The 22,585-nt window shown below is 40.4% G+C and overlaps 1 protein-coding gene across 1 annotated transcript; it reads right to left on the bottom strand.

The window, feature by feature from the left end:
- Positions 1-4,358: 4,358 nt before the first annotated feature.
- On the bottom strand, positions 4,359-16,196 carry LOC145657960 (eukaryotic translation initiation factor 4 gamma 3-like). Its single transcript, XM_081714840.1, has 9 exons — positions 16,169-16,196; positions 7,910-8,034; positions 7,697-7,816; positions 7,419-7,571; positions 6,389-6,586; positions 6,059-6,205; positions 5,664-5,900; positions 4,634-4,738; positions 4,359-4,541 (listed from the first exon to the last, which is right to left on the bottom strand). The coding sequence occupies exons 1-9, from the start codon at positions 16,194-16,196 to the stop codon at positions 4,359-4,361; spliced, it is 1,296 nt and encodes a 431-aa protein (XP_081570966.1).
- Between the last annotated feature and the right edge of the window lie 6,389 nt (positions 16,197-22,585).

Below are 22,585 nucleotides of genomic sequence, written 5' to 3'. Positions count from 1 at the left end.
GGTCATCTTAAATGGAGTGTAGTGGGCTTAAATGGTTTCAAAGCGACTAATGGTGAAAAAAGACAATGTGTTCATTTTTAAATAAAAGATATATTTACATGCATGGAGCCTAAATATTACGTGGACTAAGAATCATATTATTATTTTGCCCACATACAGAAATATTAATTTATTCTAATTCAAGGATTGCTTGTTGCCTATGGTTGGCGTGCTTTTTGTAGTGCTGTATCATTTAAACCCACCTTTTAAAGAATCAAATTTTTGAAAATATTCAGATGTCCAGAAACTAGATGTCTGCTTATTTGTTAATATGTAAATGTAATTAGAAAACTGTGTACATACGTGGTAATGTTTAAATATAGGTGTATCTGCCAGTGAAGTTTATGCTTTGACCTTTAGATTAGCTGTAATGCTGAGACAGGCAGGGCAAGACACAAGCGTGTTGTCGAACTTTGTTTATTAGGAGGAGCAGAAACATTATCCAAGAGCAGGTTACCAGAATACATGATAAACAAAAAACAAAGTGAGGCTAACCAGGAAGAAGAAAACATAGAGGTAAAAGTAAGATAACACAGATATTAAGAACACGGGAACGGAGAACAATATGGAAAACGAACAGGCAGAGAAAGAATACATATGGTAGAACTCCAGTGTAGTGATGGGATGTTAGATACTGAGGCATCAAAGCTCACTATTGCAAAGCACATTGATTCAACACTGTATTGAAGATTGTATCAAAGTTACTATTAGCATATGACTAATGAGGTCTAAGCATCAAACGTCGTCTAAACACTGGATGAAGTGGCACTGTTTCACAGGTCTGGCACTGTCCTATAACTTGCAGGCTATAAGAGACTGTAAAATCTCCAGACATCTTTTTCCCACAAAATTTGAAATATGGAAAATATGGAAGCAAATCTTTCCATATGAGGATAAATAACATAAATTGATCAAGTACCATTTCTTAATACACAAAAATTAAAGCATTAAAATCTCATTTGACATAATATAAATGCAGTTACCAAAAAGTGGCTGAAAATAAGCAGGAAACTGGGCGTGTTATAAAAACTTATATACATTTACATACACTTATATATTCATTTATGTGTGTTTTGGAAAGTTTCCAAGATGTCATTTTGTGCCAGCATTGTTTAGGTTTTATTGAGACTCCTGTGTCAGGTAATCAACATATTACAGTCCATGGTAATTGGTAAATTCGGGTGAAATATTTATATTAATCTGAAATTAACTGCCCTGCCACTGTGTGTGTGTTTGTGTGTGTGTGTGTGTGTGTGTGTGTGTGTGTGTGTGTGTGTGTGTGTGTGTGTGTTTTGTTTTCTCAGTGTTGACAGGCTGCTGCTGAGGCTGCTCCACTGCTACAGTGTCTCTGACCTCCAGCAGGGGGCAGCAGCAGCAGATCTGCTCTCTGCTCTGCAGCACACTGGACTTCTCCTGCAGCTCTGCTCTGGACCTGACAGCAAACACACAGACACACACTCTGACTCTGAGCACCGAGGACTGCACAGTCGTCTCCATGGTCATCCAGAGAGCTCACACATACATACCTACATACACACACACACACACACACACACACACACACACACACACACACACACACACACACACACACACACACACACACACACACACACAGCTCACTCTGCATGACTGTGAGATAGAGGAGGCTGGAGTGGAGTTACTCTTCCCCATTTTACACACAGTCACCCTGCAGTAAGCCACTGACAAACAATTTAACACAATATCCAGCATGTGACTGAATGTAGAAGCTGTGTGTGTTCATTGGAAAGCATTGTATGTTCTTTGAAAGGCTCTATATAAATGTAACTTTGCTCATTCAGTCATATCTTGTGTTCTGTCAAGGACATTTTTTTGAAAAAAAACAGCAAAAAGCCTGACTTTCTTGGTGATTTTATTTCTCTTACTGGCTGCCTGGTTCACTGATCACTGCCTGTCCTTGGCAGGATGGATATTGTGTGTCTCTGAAAATGTATTAATATTATTAGTATGTGCCTAACGCTCCTCTCTATTCCAAAGCTGACCCGATTTCCATAATTCTCGTATTGCATAAGACATTTATTTCCATTATATGTTTTAGCAATCAGGTGGTCATTTTTCTTTTCAACAGTTATTGGCGGGATCCAATAGATCCAAAGTCAAACGAGTACGCACATCATGTGTTGAACCCATCCATAGTATTTTTCTGCTTATCTAATATGCCAATATTTGCTCGTAACCATCCCACCAAGTCCTAAGAACACCCAAACCTAAATGCTTAGTAACTACAGTAAAGCTTGTGTCACTGTCTTAATTTATATTCTGCATTAGTTCATCAAATGGTTATTTAATGAGAGTGAGTCTGTATTTTGTATTTGAAAAAAAATAAAACTGTCAGCATTAAGCAGGTTTGTTGTCTGGTTTGAAGGCTGTGGTTGTGCTATTTTTTTGGCCTTTCTGGTCAACTAGTTTCTGTACCCAGTCATTCCATCAAGGGAGGTGTGTTGCTATTGAAATGTCTAATTTCCTTCATCTAGGGAATTCATGACATACATTAGAATTACATTTATTATAGCTGCAGTTGGCAATTAAGGGGTCCAATCATTTTATCACATCTGCACAACTTGGTTGCTGATGACATCCCATATTAAGTTCACCAGCCTTTGTGGTTGGTTTTGAGGTTTTGTTTCCAGGAATGTTGTATTTTGAAACCAATCTCTCAATTTTCTCTGCTGAATTGCTTTATATAAATATTATTTTTTCTGATTCGACATGACTAAGAAATATAGTTCCCCCAGAAGGTCAGTTCACCCCAAATGTACTTGCATTCACAGTATGTTCATATACACCATTGAAGTTTGGTGATAATCTAACACTCTATGGCTAAGTTTTAGCCTATTAATAAAAATCCTGCTCTTGGGGATTGATAATTAAAGACACATATTTTTGATAATTATTTACAAGAAGATCTGCATTTTTTACATTGAAAGGGTATCTCTAGATCAAAAGGTCACTGATTTGTTTGAAAGGTGCATTTGCCCAACTAATTTAGGTATCAAAAATCAGGCTAAAAAAAGGTTTACGAAACGTATTGAACTTTTTTATGGAATAGTCACAAAGTATTGCACTGTATAAACTGCATTTCTCATGCACAATTGGTACACAATGGGATTAACTCATTTTTCTTTTTTTAAATACCTTTTCATATGTCAGAGGGGCTGTTGGCAAAAATGTCCTATAATTGCCATGCTAGCTCAAAGTCCATAAATCAATACTCATGTCAAGTTTCATAAGAATTACTCAAAGAAGTCTTAATTTTTTTTCAGCTGTTTTGAATGAATCAGTACACCTTGGAAGGATTGATAGGTATGTAAGTGCCATATACCATACAAATATCAACATGTTTCAGTCTCATCAACATTTTGATACCAAATTTGGGAAGATTGGAGAAAGGTCCTACGACTAGTGCGTTACAGTTCATCAGCAACATAAAAAGTAGTAGGATATTTAAATTTAAAGTTATTTCTACAAGAATCAACGTTATAGAAGTCCACTGAAGCCAGTTCTATGATTAGCCCATTACCTGAAAAACATTAGCCAATGTTTGAGTCATCCTTAGGAATCCTTCAGCTTGCTTACAGAAGCAGTATGCAAAATTTCATCTTGATCAGAAGAGCAGTCATTGAGAAACAGTTATTTGCATATTATAATGCCCCATATTGACAAAACTGCTGCATTTGGTAAACTACCTCAAAGTCAATACTGGTATAAGTATTTTCAATTTCATGAAATCTGAACATGTCGTTCAGGAGTGACAGCTAGTTAAAGTTAAAGTTAAAGCCTGACCTTTGTACTACTAATTTGTACTACTAATATTAGACTGGAATAGGACAGCTGTATTTTTTATGTCAGGTTTTTGTTTAAATAATTATTGAGATTCAGACTCTTGCAAATATTTTGACACCAATTTCACTCAGATTGTGTGAAAATCCTAGGACTGGTTTGAAATTAGCAAAAAAAAAAAAAAACAAACAAACAAAAAAGTGAAATCTAATGGGCAGAGCCTATCTCAATTCAGGAGAAGCCAAGGAAGAATAAAATAAAAAATAAATAATATTATTTCTATATTCACCTCTGTCTTTTCTTTTGAACATCTGCAAATGTTAAATATAGTTTTGTCTGCAGTTCATAAAGGAAAAAGCAAAAATACATTAGAGTCAGAACTTTTGTTTCTTTGTCACACAGTTTTATTATTTTTTTGAATTCTTGTATTGTCTTTTAGCACACATTGGCAAATGTGTCCATCCTCCTGTCGATTGTCCTTGGACTTGTCCTCGGCCTCACACAGCCAGGTGAAAAAGGCTGTCACGGAATTGAGGGCCACACCTTTGCCTCTTGTTGTGCTTGGACAGCAGCTGCTGGTGCACCTTCCTCTGCTCCTCCTGCTCCTCAAGTTTGGCCTCCTTATGAATCTGCTCAATGGTCTTGGGCCCGTGGTCAGCTCGCCGCGACACCCAGTTATTCTAGAAAAGCAAAATCAGCAGATGCATACTTTTGCATCACCATGCGCTGGAATGGCAAACACAAACACACAAACACAGGCAGAGTCTCTAACCAGTCGCAGGTCGATGACGTCCTGGAGCAGGAACCGAATGCGTGAGGAACCCCTCCTCTCCTTCACTGTCTTTTCTATATATTTAAAGTAATGATCCATTTTTGGCTGAGAGAGAGAGAGAGAGAGAGAGAGAGTGTAAGAGAAACGTCGACAAATTTCAGATATTCTTCACCTTTCGATTCGATCAGGTGTGCTCTCAGCTGAACTCATGTCGCAAGACGTTTATGACTCTTATGTAAACCCTGCTGCCTTGCACGTTGGTCAGTGCTGTAAAGCAGTTCACTGCCACTGTGGGTGTAGCTGTGCTCTCATCAGCTGCACTTGGCTTTGGGGAATCCAGGGTGCAGCAGCAGGAGGTGGCAAACGTGGAGGAGGCTGTGAGAGCAAAACTTTCTAACAGCTGACCAGTCCTGAATAAAAGCCTTTCATTTTGTCAGCTGCAGTAGGAGCAGAGCTAACAACCACACTAACAACTTCACTAAACAACATGAACTTGGACACTTTTAAAATCATTGCCAAGGCCTAATAATACACTGATATCAGCACAGCATGCTAGTCGCACTATAGATGATGATCCTAATTAGTTGGCTACCCTGTAGTCAGAGTGCAGGCTTTTATAAACTTTTATAAACAACATTTCAACATGCTTGTTTTTTGGTTAAAAACGTGCATGGAGAAAAAAAAATACAATAAAAAAGACCAGGAAACTTGAACACAAATAACTGTCACACTAGTTGGTGACTGAACTGTCAACATCACAACTGCCATTCCTACTAGGGACAAAATTGACAGTCATTATACAATATCCAAAACTTCTTCATCCAGTTTCGATGTGTAAAGTACTTGTTGTGAAAAACGCAACACAGACCAAATCTGGACAAAATCCGCACAGCCGCTGCACTGCACACTAGCACTCATGTACACATGCGCCGTAAACCTTTACATGACATATTAAAGATAAACCGATGCAAGTGCTGAGCATCTGCTGAGAATATTAAATCAACCCAGACCAGGCCCGCGGCCTGCTTACCCTGGCCTTCTCCAAGTCCAGGTCTTTGCCGATGGCTGTGAGGAGGTGGCACAGACGCTCCAGGCTCTCCTCGCTGTGGTTCATGAACAGCTTGACCACACAGTCGTGCATGATGGCCTCTGACAGCATGTGCAGCTTGAACAGCTCCCCGATGAACTTGATGTTACCGATGGACCTCCTGTGGGCCTTGTCCTTCGCCTCCTCCAGATCCTCCTCCAGCCTCTCCCGCTCGCTGGCCTTGCGAGGAGTAACCAGAACAAAGACAAAAGCAAGAAACAGCGCGTTTGGACCCGATAACGACCAGGCCGCCTCCCAGCACTGCTGCCGATTTCAGTCCCCTTTCTCCTGATCTGTGGGTTGGTGAGTCGGGTAAACTAGACAGGAGTGCTGCTTACTGAAGTGGCCGCTTCCAGCTGGTGCCGCAGCTTCCCCAAAACATCATCGTTGACCTTGTCCTTCTCAAACTCCTTCTGACAGCGGTTCAGCAGCAGCTTTTGGAAACCCACAGTGCTGGTGGGCTTGTCTGCCATGGGCACTTTTAACTACACAGGAAAGACATGTAGGAGAAACACTTGGGTATAAGACAGTGTTGAGAGTTCTGTTACTAAATAGAAGCTGATTAAAGCTCCATGTCAGTTTAGAGTGGTTCAAACAGAGTTCACTTCTGTGTGGCATTTGCCTTTGTATGGAACTTCAGCAGCAATGTATGGGAACATGTTACTCACCATAGCCAGGCAGCTGCACATATTGCCATAGACCATAGAGAAGCTGGGCTCATCGATGGCTTTTTCAAAAACCAGATCAACCACGCCTTTGAAGCGCTCCTCCGTGTCGATGGTGAGGTCCATCACCTGCTTCATCAGCTGGTTAAACATCTGCGGTGTCAGTTTGTTCAGGATACTGCGCACCTTCTGGAAAAGCTCCTGGAGAGGAAAACAGACTACCGACTAAGCTTTCCATTACAAAGATCCCAATCTTTTGTTAAATTCAGCAGTTCTTCCACATAATGACTAACTCCTCACTTTCACCAAATATTTACTCTGCCATTTGGAACTTCCTCATGAACAAAAATCACTCAACTTTGCTATATAGACCGATAAAGGCATCATACATCAATCACACTTTCCGAGAAGTGTAGCACTGGCAGCAAACAGTTTATCAAATCTTATCAACTAAAACCCCTCATGTGCTCCAAATTCAAATTAAAAGAAAACCCATAAGAACCAGCTACAAGAATTTTAGATTTAATCAATATATAACTCCTACAAACAAAAAAAATATATACATAATAACCAAATCTGATCCAATAATAACCCTACCGACCAGACAATGCAATGAAGATCTGTCAATCTCTCCAAATGCTGAATTGCACACAAATTTGCAAGAATATTTTTAACACAACCACTGGGTGTTAACCTATAATATATACAAGATCATCCACAGAATACACTACAATATCTACAATACTCTATCACCAAAATCAACACCACAATCAACACAAGGAACAACAAGCACACAAGATCTGGTCCTCAGTATCATCACACCCCCTGTTTACACTAGAAACCAATGTCCCCCTGCATAGCTACATTCGTGCACACTCCCCGCACACCCACCCAATTAAACAACGACTCTATAATTTAAATATCCAATTCTTGAAGAGCATATCGCAAAAAAAATTAAGTAGCTTTCAAGCCCACCATAACAGGCTGTGACTCTGAAATCTGAAAACAGGGCACAGCGGAGTGAGGTGCTGACCTGAGTTTTCTGGGTCTCGGGGTTCTGGGTGTTCTCCCTTTTCCTGCCAGGTTTCCAGGCATTCTCAGCCTTCTTCAGCTGCACCTCGTCATTCACGGACACGTTGGTAATGATCTTGCGGGGAGGCAGCCGTCTCGGGCCTACACTGAGCAGCTGAAGCAACGAATGGGTGCTCTTTATTATGGGCGGTAACAATGTCACAAAGACCTCGGTCACATAAGATGACCAGGCGCTCATTCATTTGTGACAGAAGAGAAGGGATGAGCGGAGAGACCCACCGGTGCACCCCTGCCTCCAGGAATTGCCCTGCTGAAGTTTGCAGAGGCTGGGTTGAAGCCTGGGTCTCTGGCGATAATGCGAGGGCCCACCTGCTGCAGGGGCAGCTTGTTTTGTTTGATCTAGAAAACAACAGAGTCAAGTCGAAGTCCATCAGCCCCTCTCCATGGAATGGTTTTAAAGGTCCCCTAAGGCCAATGTTTTAGCAGGCTTACCTTGTCCAGTACCACATCAGAGATGGGAGGAAGCCCCTCTGGCTTCTGCATGCAGGCAGGCATGAACTGGAAGGCCAACAGGAAGTCTCTATCATACTGCCTCTTCCCATCCTTCAGCTCTGGCTCTGCATGCAGAGAGGGGTACAGTGAGCACCTGGAGAGAGGAATCACCTCTCTGTCAGGACACTGGGCCTGCCCCACAGGAGTGTCCTCTTTTGGCTTCTTCCAGGTGTTGGATAAACTAATAGCTGTAAATCATAACAAATCAGTCTGGTGTCTTTTTAGTGTCCTAACATAGCATGTCATGCATGTGGTTATTTACCTTGACTCAAGCTTTGCCTAAGCTTGGACTGTAAAATGGGCTCCACTTTATCCTCCAGCAAGACCTCTGGCTCCTCGCCAGTCTCTTTCAGCTCTGCCCCAGTGGAGGCTCCACAGGCCTGGACTGCCTCTATAACAGCCTGGCCTGGGAGAGTGAGGCCTGAAGGAGCAGCAGTGCTGGAAGGCAATGAGGGCGTCAGCGTGCCTGAGGCAACCGCCTCTCCGGCTGCTGGACTTGCAGCCTTCGCCGGACAGTGGGCCTCCAGGGCCAGGCCGACATTGACATTCCCCTGCTCTGCTACCTGGCTGTTCAGCTGCTGGGATTTGAGGTAGAAAATGCGAGGATAATGAGGGTGTGGACATAAAAACTAGCAAAAGACAGAAAAGATGGAGAGAGAGAGATAGAGAGAGAGAGAGAAAGAGAGAGAGAGAGAGAGAGAGAGAGAGAGAGAGAGATACTGCACACACATGCAGAAGAAGGGGAATGGCAATGAGGGTGGGGGGGTGAGCACAGCACAGCACAGCACAGCACAGCACAGCACAGCACAGCATAATTAGAGAAGTGAGTAGAGAAAGAGGCAAAGAGAGAGAGAGATGAAATGAGAAAGCACAAGAGGGCAAAAGATCCAGCCGCAAAGGCACAAAATGTGTGTGTGTGTGTGTGGAGGTGGGGGGGGGGGGGGTGAAGACACAAAGACAGCAAGAGATAGCAGACAAGCATGGGGTGCTTAAATAAATGGGCAGGAGAAATAGAGAAAGAGAGGAAAGAGGAACACTGTTACCATTTAGGGAAAGAGGACACAAAGTAAGTGCAACGGCGCAGTAGTGAGTGTTCCCTTTACAGACAAACATCTGAGAAGCCTTCTTAAATCAGAACAGCCACAATCACACAAGCTACTGCAACCAGTCAAATATAACGGAGGAGGGTCAACGGTGTGACCGAATCACTGAAGAAGGAAGAGAGAATGGCCGGAAATCAAACTACACCATCAGATTTTGTTGCTGATTGTATGACGCTTTTAATAGGACAAGACAATGAAAGCCAGCCAAACAACCAAACAATCAGCTCAGAGCTTATTATGAGGGAGGACTAGATGAGAGAGTACTTTGACCTGTGGAGTGGATCACGCGAAGCAGCGGCCTGCAGCCGATCAGGGGCTCGGGCTGTGGGACTGAATGGCTTACCTGTGGAGCAGTAGGGGTAGTGCAGGGACGTCCCACTGGTGGGCTTGTGTTCTGGCTAATGGCTACTCCTGACATGATCTCCTCTGTGATATCCTTGCCATCCTGGTTAGGGTCTCGGATACGGATCTTAGCGAACAGCAAGTTATTTGCATCTATTAAGTCAATCCACAATTAAATTAATTTCACCTCTGAGGCAGGGGGAATACTCACTGTTTTCTTTACCCTCTTAGTGGGTGGAGGCTGCTGAGCTGTATGCACTATTATGGATGGAGATTTGGTGTATATGGTCTGGCCAGGATAGTATGAAGGCCCTGCCACTAGTGGTGACCAAAAAAAAGCACTGGTTTCAGTTAGAGAGCAAACGAAAAACCAGTTTCAGCCAGCGGGAATACCCAGAAGAAAGGTCTCTTTATCGGTGAGAGCACGCATGTGGGTTTCCCAGGTGGGGGTAGAGAAAGGGAAGTCCAAACTCACCATATGCTAGTGGGCAGTCTGCAGGAAAGAACCCAGGGTAGAATGTACTGGGTCCTGTGGGCTGGACGGAGTACTGCTGGGGATGTCCCACGTAAGGAAGGCCACTGTGGTGATACTGAGAATGAAACAGAACAGCAGAGGTAAAGGGCCTAGCACCAGACATGGCCATTCATATAGGACACTCCTAAGAGATATTCAAAGCGGTAAACAAACAAAAAATACAAAAACATTTAGTTTTTACACTGAAAAAAAACTAAACTAGAACTTCTCATTTCTGCTTCCAAGATTAAACATATTTTTATCTACACATTTTAGGAGCAGTTTATTTATTGCTGGCCAACCTGTTTATAGACAGATTTTCAACCCATTTGCTACACTGTGTACATATTTGCACAGGCGCTTTTCTCTGCTCTGGGTACCTGAGGCACGTAGTACTGGAGTACGTAGTACTGGCCGGTCTGGGATGAGGTGAAGGGCATGGGTGTCAGGAACATCATGATGGGCTGGCTGGACACGGGTCGAAAGGAAGCGCTGTTACTTGGAATGGCAGGCTGGGCTGTCTGCATCTGAGGGATCTGGAAAAGCTGGGAGAGGAGAGGAGTGGAGAGTGAGGGTCACAGAGCAGCGTGGCGTATGCCGCAGCAGCCGACTCAGACGCTCGGAGTGAAGACTTTAGTCAAGAGTTGAGTCGTGGACTCTACAGCAGTTGTACTGGGAATGTTGAGGAGATATATACATAAAAAAAAAAGTTTAAAATTTTCAAGGGATTTTGAATGTCCTATTATGCTAGGCATGCAAGATACAAAAAGAAAATCTTTCAAGAGTCTGTTTCACATGCATGGCACTAATACAAGGGTGACTGAACTAGCATGAAAAATTAAACAATTACAATGACGGATGCAGCTAATTAGCCATGATTGCAGGAGAGGGGATATATATGTAAAAGACAACTAATCTTGAATGTAAATTTGTACTCATAACCTGAGTCTATCAAAGCCAATGCTGACAAAATATGACATGAGCTAGAATTCAGAATGTGACAAAATCCCCATCCCAGTTGGCTTTGATGCTCAGAATGGGAACATAGTGAGGGAATTCCTTCTACATGAGAAACAGTAAAATGAGCCTAAGAGGTGATTCTCACATACTGTCTCCCACCGAGCTGTTGCCATCTTAACATTTTCTGGACATAAAATCCTCCCTCCAGCAGTTATGCAGGCAGGCAGAAATGAACCTTTGTATGGGCTCCTGGGTAATGGAGCAGCCATACCATGTCCAAAACAGATTATTAAAAAGCACTGGAGTCCAAAGGAAATAAAGAGAAACAGACTAAAAAAGACTAAACATAAAAGACTAAACATAGGTGCTGGCATCCTCCGAACTGGGGAGCAGAGTGGAGCGCAGGTGCACCACTGAGCTACTGGAATGTCTTTCAATGCATTTTTTGAAGACTGCAAAATTACCTGAATGGATCTCAATCCTCCCTTGAATATTGAAGCAGGAACGAGAGAGAAGCTAGTGGAAGAACGCACTAATGGGTGTGGAGGGTCAGAGAGACTTCAACACGCTCACATACACTGGCACACACAATTTAAACAAATCTTTAAACAAATTTAAACCAAAACAAGTTTTGTTTTTTTTTAAATGACGGAACACTGTTGTTACAGTGGAATTGTGAGGTCAGAGGCAGAGCAAATGTGTTCCACTAACCTTCCTGGCCCTTTAAGTGCACTACTGCAGATAGACTGAAAACAAATTTCACCTAAATAAAATCACACTGTAACACTGAAAACATAAACACAGACAAGCACTGAATGAGTGGTAAAGGGCATTAAAGCCTAAGTATTACATGGAGATCACCGCTCACATTTTCAATTCTTTCCTTTGACAAAACAACTCACATCAACAGCCAAGGCACTGCACTGGCTTTCTAAAAGGAGATGGCAGATGGCACTATCAATTAGCTTCACTCAAAAATGGGAGAAAACAAGGAATGCGGCATGTTATGCGCTCGTGCACATAGTTCGGTCACACGTCTCTGCTATGGTCTTCCAACGTACACTGCCCTTGATATGAGGCAATATGGCCACCTACTGTAAGCTCAACCTTGGGTCACGATATCATGCAGAGCCTTCATAATACCCTATGCTTCTGTGCATGTGCTAGTCAGATTCAAGCTCAAATATCGTCTCTCTCAGCTAGCACAGCCCGGCCTCGTCTGTCTACAAAACTTCCAAGAGGTCTCCGGTACACTAGACAAATGTTGCTGTTTTGTATTCACAGAGAACATTTATCCAAGTATGTGTACAGGTCAAAAAGTTGGGATGCGGCTAGGAGACAGGAATCCATCTGCCTCTGAGATTGATGTGTGAGTTGGGGCGCCAAAAAGTATCTTAAGCACTTCAGCACCATTCTAAGACAACCATTGACAATAATTACTCACCTTAATGAATGCTTTGTCCGCACCTTGGCTGCATCTGAGCTGGTGGTTGAAAAGCAGGGCCCGCAGCTGCTGGTTCTGGGGCTGGATGTCATACTGCTCAGCGGTCTGACAGGCACGCACAACTCGTAGGTCTGTTCAAGGTGGTGCTTGTACACCTCAATTTCCATCGTAATTGTCCTGTACAACCATTAAAAATTTGACAGAAGTTAAAAAACAGCAGAACGGTTTGTTACAACTGGAAAAAAATAAATAAGAAAAGATTGATTGTTGTTGTACATGAATGTCAGTGAGCCATGAGGATAAGCCCTCTTGTCCAACGTTCTGATTAGCAGTTATCACCTCCTAACACTGCAATCAAAATGCATGGGCAAAAGATGCATTACTGAAAAAAACACTCTGCAGATCTGGAATTCATGTCACCACAGTCAAGGTTGAAGGCTTTGTTCAGTGAAAAGAAAACAAATGCATCAAAGTTGGTGTTATACTCAGTAAGAACTCAGTAGAGTAAGAAACTGCAAAATACTCAGAGAACTCTGTGCATGAGTCAGTGGCTCAATAGTCCAACTAAAATCAGCCAGGACCACAGTTTAGTTGGGCTAAACATGAGTCAACTAAATCCTTAGTCAGAGAATGATATTTTGTCTTTGCTGCTTACATGATCAGCTTCTTTCAAATAGCCATGTCAACTCAGTCAACTTAGTTATTTAGGAATAATATCAAACTACATGTGGGCCATCAGATCCTGTTTGCCCTTGAAGACCCACTCACAATCTCTGCCCAAGTCAGAGACTATTTACAGCTATGATCTTAATTCCAGCACTGGACATGCATTACCTTGCATAGTTTCACAACTCTGGCACTGCAATCAACCCTGCATATGTCTTAACTAAGAAGGCAACAGTTCAAATGGAAAACCTACTTCCTTTCTGGGAGTGAAGGAAGCCAGCTGCTTGATCTTCAGTGTCTGGTTGAGTCTTGGATGCATCAAGCACAGGGACACCAGCTGATACCCCATGGTTGAGGTGCTCCATATATTGTGCAAGGATCGGTTCGTTATAATCACCATTCTGCATTTTTTTTTAACAGCAGCAACAGCATAAAATGGTTCAGTTAAGGGTGCATCATTGGAAGACTTTCACTAAAATATGTCCTCACCATGTCTCAAATACAGCAATACCTCTTAGAAGCCATTGTACTGCACACAGAATGGACAGTCCCAGCAGTTTCTGTTCCCATATGGAACCTCAGTGTTTTGATTACAGAACCAGCAATTCACAATGACATGAACTGGTTTCTTCCCATTGAATAGGGAGTGTGTGTGTGTAATTATATATATATATATATATATATATATATATATATATATATATATATATATATATATATATATATATATATATATAATAAAATTGTGAGCAAGGATCTTTCATTTTGCAGCCTAAAAATGAAAGTGACAAATAAATGTATGTGACAAATAAACCAAACTTCAAACTTTATATGAATAGCTTCCTGTTAAATATACACAGTTAATCAGTCATTAAAAAAACACATTCTATTAATTAAGAATGTTTATGAAAGTTAATTTAATCTAACTAACAATAAATGAACAGTCGAATATTGTAGTTCAAACAGTCCGATAGCTGTAGTAATGGCTTACCTCATTTTGCTTATTTAGAGAGAACGATAAATTTGAAAACCCACAGGTTTGTGAATTTGGGTCTCTAAATCATACAAAAGTAGGTTTCCTATTTCTGAACAGTTAGCTAGCTAACAAACTACCAGCACCTAAACGATCAAAGTTGAAAGATGAACAATGAAATGGTTCCACAAGGAATGGTTTATAGCCCCGAGTTAGACACTCGCTGACCTCAACTATTAGCTAGCTAACTAGCTTATCGCTGTGATAAAGCGATACAATTTTTAACAATGAGGACATGAATAAAGTATCCTTTACAATTTTCACAATATTGTTAACGTAACTGTAATATCTGAAAACGGACCACACAGGAAGGTGTAAAAATGAACAACTGCAAACACCCCGTTCCTTATCTTACCTCGTTAGGTAGCTAAAATAGCTAACCTAGGTTAGACCCTTTAACCATTTAAAGGTCTGAACTGTCAAACTGCGTTTCCGTTAGGCAGATAAATAGTTTGACGCCGTTTGGTGAAACTTATGCAGCCATATAAATGATTTGATCGCCGATACCTTTAGACATCATGGAATAAAAGAGGCTTATTTTAGCTGATGTGTGTGTGTGGAGTTGTTTAGGGGCAGCTATGAGCTGGAAGCTAAGCGTTGCTTCAGTGGCTTCTAGCATGGACTAGCTACGATCATAATTCTGCTACAAAATGTATAAATGAGGAAATATACAATTATTTACATTATTACAGCATTTACAGTATTAAAAGCGTGATTTAATGGGATGAATAGTTAACTAGCTAACGTTAGCTATCCTAGCTTGATGGCTATCTTTGCTCACTAACGGTTACTGCATCTTAGGGCCAACTTTATGCTGCACTTCGCCCCCTAGCGGGCCCGCGGGAGAATCCACACTGGCATACTCAAATAAATCACTTTATAACATCCAATATTCTTAAAGTACAGTACATTTTTCGAGATAACATTTCTTAGGAATAAAACAATTACCTGCTTACCGATTTTCAGATGTCTACATGCAGCCTAATTTGGTCTTTTACACTTCCTGCCATCATATTATTACATAAATAATTTCATTTTGTTACCTCAGTGTCAGGAATTCTGTCACTGAGCCACAGTTCTGTGAAAACTAAAGCACAACAGTCTCTACACTCGCGTTGGGTGCTATGCTAGAGTTGACCTGTTGACCAGGGAACAGACATTGGAGAGCAGGATGGACAGTAGAGCTGGTCTGCTAGGGTTAGCTTTTTTTTTTCCAGTGGTAGCTCAGTGGTTAAGGTATCAGAAGGCTGCTGCTTCAAGCCCCCCCACTGCCAACTTACCAATGCTGGGCCCCTGAGTAAGGCTCTTAACCCTCAATTGCTCAAGTTGTACTCAGTCATAATTGTAAGTTGCTTTGGATAAAAATGTGTCTGCTAAATGTAAATCCAGCATGAACTCATGCCCTCTATGCTTTGTTTTTATTCAGCAGTGACTCCTGTCTCTAGGGTTTCTGTTTTTTCATTTGTTAACTGTTCTATGTCGTATGAATTATGTGAAGCGACCTTGAGTATGAGAGAAACATTTTATTTATATATATTACATCTATTGTTATTATTATTATTGTTAGATACTGGAGCCTTTCTGTCTTCAGGCACCCAACACAAGGTCTCTGCCTATCAGCCATGAAATGGCGGCTTGACCGCGAGCTGGTCGCCCGAGGTCTTCCACTCCTTCTTCTTGTCTCCTTTACCCCTCCCTTTCTCTTTCTTTCTCTCCCTGTCTCTCTTTAAGCACAGGAGTACCTCATGGCGGGTACGGGAACAGCTCGTGGGTCGTTCATGCCAAGAACATCTAATTTTTAATAACCTTGTCTCTTTCCTTTCTACATAGACCCTCAGAACATGCCTCACTTTTCCCCGTCATCCTGTAGATTTAGATAGTAGATATAAGACACATATATACTCTGTGCTTTCCTCAATAAAGTTGAACTCTCTTCATTCACTACCTTGGTGTCAGTGTCTCTTGACTTCCCCAGATCCGGCTACAGAGGACGGAGGGCAGAGGGTAACTTGGAGGAGATCGAAACTGAAGGACTTGTCACTTTGAACCAGTTCCTAACAAGAAGTACGAAATACATAAGGTCTACCTTAAACATTGATAAGTGCAATAAACAATAAGTACTAGAGTAGTACTAGACCAGCAAGTAGTAAGCTGCAGTAGTTCATCTTTAAGATCATAAGAGACCGCACAAGCACCCGGGTAGCTTCCTGCGAGAGAAGGGGCCGAATCCTTCGTATGTTACAAAGGGGAAATCTGAAACATGAGTTGAGAATGACAACTGGTTGTCCAAAGTTATGATCGTGATACCAGGGAGTTCTCAAAGGGAACTGTGAGGTCCTGATAAGGGCTGGGAGTACCCGGGATGTACAGAAGGTTGCATGTTAGCTTGGACAGCTAGCTGGCTCATTCGCTTTCTAGCCATCTTAAAACTGCCAAAGTCTCGAAGTAAACATCACTAGTGAGTTATTCTACACATCTGGCATTAGCAGAGTGTTACAATAATAACAGTTCACCGCAGCAGTAAAGCGATAAACACTTGTCTTATGTAACTGACAAGCTCGCAAAATACACCAAGCCCGTTGTCATAGCAACCAGCACTTAGCTTGCTCGAACTAGCCTAGCTAAGATAGCCTTAATGGGCTAACAAAGACTCATTTCTACGCCAGGCGCACATACTACAAATGCATATTAGCTACATAACTGTTCCAATAAATGCGTGTATTACCATGCTATTCATTAATTTTCCTGTATGTGCACAACTGTAGACCGGGGGTTCTTTAACGTAATCCTCTTCGCCATTAGCTTAGCTAGCTAATAAAGCTAAGCTAGTTAGCCAGCCTAGCTAACTAACTGATATGTTTCAATGTGGAGACGCAGTAAGAGTGTCTCTAATAATTTGAGTTTGTTTTCAGTCGGTACGTACACTCAAACGGTGTCATACAGTTATTGAATAAATCAGCAGAAGCTGTTATTAAAATAATTTTCTGCGTCCTTTCGAGGTCTTACCTTGACATTGGTGAAGCTTAGCAGTGGTAACCTACATACGATTCGCATTAAATAAATTAAATACAAAAAACAAACAAACATATTTCTACGGTCAACCGAGAAGTCCATGTCTTTGTGAAATTTATTCTATGAGAATAATTTAATATTACTTGCTTTGGAAAAAGCAAACACTTCATGCCAAACTTAAAGTGTGCAGGGCACAGTAATTGCTGTAGAAGACACATACATGTATTTTCACAATACACAGGCTGTTCATGTCTGTTCAGTACATATGGTTATATTACACCTTGCTTATGTGTAATATGGATATAAATGTTAAAATGTTCTATTACAGAACACGACACCTGTTGCGTTTTATATTGGTAAATCTCTGATATGACCACTGTAACATAAAGTTGCGGTTATAAATACGTGAAACATTTTGATCGACTGAAATGTAGCTGTATGTACATGCATTATATTTGTGATTATGTAAATTAAACAGCTATTCTTATTCTTATGGCTAGCTAAATAAATTGCAATTTCGTCGTCTTCAAGGCATGGCATGGTGTTTATTCATTCTTCGGCATACAAAATGACGCCTTTTCACGTTGTGGAACTACAAATATGGCGACCTTTTTTCTTTAGCGTTTTAATGACGTAAAAGCAGAGTCTCACCGTAAAGTCGGGCAGGAGGAGCTGGACTCATTTATTTCTTCGTATCTTCCGCCATCTAGCGGTCAATAACGGGTAGTCTTGAATTGATTTGTATCGCATAATACTTTGGATATAAATGTTTAAATTTCCTGTTGCAGGACAGACAAAGTATAGTCGACCAGTTCTAACCTTTTGATAAAAACTTGAACTTCAAAGTAGGTGAATCTATTTCCTTAAACCAATCAGATCACAGTTCATTTACATAACATCAATGCTTTGAGTGCTTTAGATATGAGAACATCACACATCAGTCAGTCTATAATTCTGTATTATGTATTTTTATAGCTTCCAACTTTCATGAGTTCCTTGAATCTGTGGAGAAAAGTGCAGACCAATGTAGTTTCTTATTTGTGAACATTTATACATTCATTGTAATTTATTTATCATTTAAATGTTTTATTACTTTTAATTTATAGACATAAGGACACAGAAAACAGTTCATATACTGAATGAATTGTTACAAGGTAATATTTTCTAGACTGTGTTTACCATATGTTTTTATTTCTAAACGTTAATGCAGTGTGTTAATCTGTCATACCGAGGCAGAAGGGGTGAATCTGATATACCCCTCTTCCATTGTCAACTATTCAGAGTCCTCCAGTGGAGCTCATACAACTAAAGAAACACATACAGAGGTCACTGGAGGTTCTAAGTTACATCTAAAGTGGTCTAGTAGTGACGCTGCGAGGATAAGCAGGATGCGGGGACGAGGCACGATGAAACGCACTTTTATTTTTGCAAACATGCAAAACATACAACAAAGCTCAAATACTATGCACATCTCAAACACCAACACACGTACTATGACACACGAGACATATATACACCCAAGCCGATTACACATAACAGAGAACAGGTGAACGGCACGAGAGGGTGTGGCAACACAGACGAACACACACACACCAAGATGTTTGAGGAGGGGGCGGGGCCACAACATGACACTAAGCCTGTACACACTGTTCCAACACTACCCTGTAGGGCACCATCTCCATGGAAGTATATTTTTAAAAGCATGTTTGATAACCATATTTATACTGGAACAATTTAATCAAATGAGTTGTGTTTTTTGTTCCTCTCTAAGACGGTTCGGATGCCGATATTGAGATTTGAGTCTGAGCAAGTTGAGAAACCCACTGTGAGGGTTTCTGGGTGCTCTGGAGGAGCAACCAGAAGTCGTACACCTGCACCATGCCTGAGACCCCTCTGCCCCTGACACAATTGCCCAGGAATGTGGGCATGTACCTAGACTATGAGGATGGACAGCTGTCTTTCTATTACATACTAACATATCTACATATTTATCGGAAACCTCCGGGAGAAGAAGCTGTATCCCCTGTTTGCGCTGCTGGACAGACACACTTATGACACTGTACTCATCAAAAGCAGCACCAGAGATGCACTGAGTCATATCCCGCTACACACCTCTCAGACCAGTTTGTTTGCACATTTTGTCATAAAACTTAAGATGTCATTTGTTGCTGTTATATATAAAATTACCAAATTAAAAAATAAATAAATCAAAAAGTACTTGTGGCTAGAGAAGCACAGCCAATCACATAAACAAGATATAATGTCAGTAATGTTTGCGGCAGGTGTTTCAAATGTGCCCAGACTCATATTCAAAAATATCCATGTTTCAACAGTTTGAAGGTGGCCATGACACTAACAGTTTGGTGGAAATTCCACAAGATATCAAACTCCACACTCACACGAACTATTCATTCTCCCATTTGGAACAATCCAGGCATTACCATGAACAAAAATATTAAACTTTACATATTGGATAGAAAAAGGCATTACAAACCTTAAACATATTTATCCTAAGACTTGTTTCATGTCACGCCCACAACTAGCCCCAAAATATGCTATAGAAAGCCCCCAGTTCCTACAATACCATCAGCTAAGATCACCAATGTGTTCAAAAATCAATTCCGATACCTACATCGATATCAAAATTTATAAACAAGCATTCTTAATACAAAAAACCTATTATCTAAGATATACAAAATAATAGTGAAATCAAATCTCACAGTTATTCTCCCATCGAGACAATAGGAGGAACATTTATTACTAGCCCCCGACGCTGCAGTTTGGATTAAAATGTGTAATAATAATTACCACATGACAGCAACACTAACCTACAATGCATTCAGTACAAAATAATACAGAGTACATTATACTACACATTGGATGTTTAAAATTGGTTTCACAAGCTCAGCAATCTGTACATACTTTACTCAAATCACAGTTGACGATTACATTCACGCCACGTGGCAGAGCACACCTATCAAGCAATTTTGGCAAGTCGTCATCAAGTTCGAGTTCAAGTTCAAGTGGTTTTATTGTCATTTCAGGTATATATACAAGTACACAACAAAAACGAGACAACGTTCCTCCAGGGCCATGGTGCAACATAAAAACAACAGTGCAACAGACAACATGCTACACAAGTGCAAACAGTCCAATATAGTGCATCACCAACATATCCCATGCTTTAAATAACCATATCCATCCAACACCATCTTTATGTCTCCTAGGAGACATATCATCAACCAATATGACAGGATACTATGTATAACATTATTATATTGATATAATAAAAATATTCTTGCAAAAAAACAACAAACAAAAAAACATATTCATGAACTGGAAAACAAAAAATAATATTAGTGTCACCCAATAGAAAAATCTATTGATAGAGTATATATATCAATCGAATAATTCTCAGAATTAATCAATAACAGAACCAATAATCTAGACTGGACACCTTTGATAAAATCCATACAGAGCCAATCCATAAACGATAAATATCACACTCTAATACGTGTACATATACAATCCAACATACATGTACTCACACATAATCATATACATAGATACATACATACATACATACATACATACATACATACACACACACACACACAGACACAGACACACACACACACACACACACACACACACACACACACACACACACACACACACACACACATCATTCCTGTAATGGTGCAGATGGCGAATACTTAAAAATATTATATATACATTTTGCGTTTGTCTTTTCATCTGTCTGTCTTATTTTTAATAATAAAGCTCTAAAGGTCCACTGATGGGGGGTAATAAATTCATATATTTATTTCTCCAGATTTCTAACTCTGAGAGAAAAAAAACGTCCTTTTACAAATTGCTCCTCGTTGTGGACCTCGGCTAGGTTTACATTCCAGGTGATTATTTTTAAGTTATAAATAACAATAAATAAAAAATAAAGTGTAACAGTTCCCGATGAGGCGGTGTGGTGGTAGCAGGCCAAAAAATCAAAATCTTCAAAATGTCGCATGTAATTTACTTTAAATAAAAATATTTAGATATGATTTACATACGAGTTCTATTTTTTGGCCTACTACATGTATACTTTAAATACATTCATTAATTAGCACAGATAATATATCTGCTCTTTATACTTGGATTTCTAACCTACATATTTAAACATTTAACTGATGTATTTATTTCTGCAGATTTCTAACTCTGAGAGAAAAAGACGTCATTTTACAAATTGCACCTCGTTGTGGAACTCTACTAGGTTTAATTCCAGGCGAGTATTTTTAAGAGGCTAGATTTGTACTCACAAGCTGCGATGGTGGTTTTTGCATAGCTTCTAAAAGAACAGGCTGTGGTCAGGGTGGAGTGAATCTTTGATAACCAAGATTGTTGTTGTTTTGGCCTTCGAATAGACAATGGCATTACCCAGTGTCAGGTCTTTCTCAGTAAACTGCAGAGAATGATATAGAGGGCAAGAAATGGTCAAGCACAGTTTAATTGGGTGTGTGTCTGTGAAAAACACTACAGCTCTCTGATACATTTTTGGTTCAAGATTTAATCATCATGCAAATGATTGTGATTAATGCTTTGTCTGTTTGATTCAAATATTATACTATAAACCTAATATTTTAATAGGGTTGGCAACTTTCTAGATCCGATTACTACATGTGTGTGAAGTACAGGTGCTGTAGCTATACGGTATACAATTGTCCACAGTAGCCTAATTATAATATATACAACCAAAAATGCATCTAAAATAAACACCAGAAACCTGGACTAAGGGTGATGTACATAAGTGCATTAAATCTAGGTAGGACTGCTCAATAGGTAGGATAACAGCAGAACAATTGTCCCACCATATAAGCAAAATGAGAGCCTGCTAAGGCCGCCAAGAGGGTGCCAAAGACCATGTATTTATTTCTATTTGTTTTTTTACCAATGTTATGTCAGTGGCAGCTCAGATTTCTGCATAGGGGCCCACACAGGCTTGGGCCAGCCCTGGTATCACGGTGTCGTGCACTGGAAAACCATCAAGCCTGTTGACTATGCTACCAGTGTTGTTCATGTAACTGTGCAAATAAACTGCAAACACAATTACTTTTAGAAGTATCTTCCAGTTTGTTTTCACAATTGCCAAAATGTAATGAATCACAGCCAGTGTTCTAAAACAGAGCTGGAATGTATTCCTGGCTGATGTGCCCTGTTTCTGGTTACAAAAAAAAAATAAAAATAAAAAAAAAATTGGTGGATGAATTTTCAATGAAAGTTCTTCACTCAGCAGCCATTAATGATTCTTATATCCAGTATGAATAAATTAAAATTCCTATCCTTGTATCAGGTGCAGCAATTATGTGTAACAACTGTGAAGCAAAAAAGCAAAAGCAAAATTGTAATATAACAATATAGGTAATATAGAACTTGATCTAATGATATTAATTAGGCTATGCAAATAAAACAACTACTTCTGTAGCACATCATTCATGCCTGTTGAATAGGCAGTTTTCTGCTTTGCAGATACTTGAAATCTTTTACT

The sequence above is a fragment of the Electrophorus electricus genome, chromosome 5 (assembly GCF_041902795.1).
Source record: "Electrophorus electricus isolate QZ-2024a chromosome 5, ASM4190279v1, whole genome shotgun sequence".
Taxonomy (NCBI): Eukaryota; Metazoa; Chordata; class Actinopteri; order Gymnotiformes; family Gymnotidae; genus Electrophorus; species Electrophorus electricus.
The sequence above is the reverse complement of the archived record's forward strand: the minus strand, read 5'-3'. Positions and strand labels throughout refer to the sequence as shown.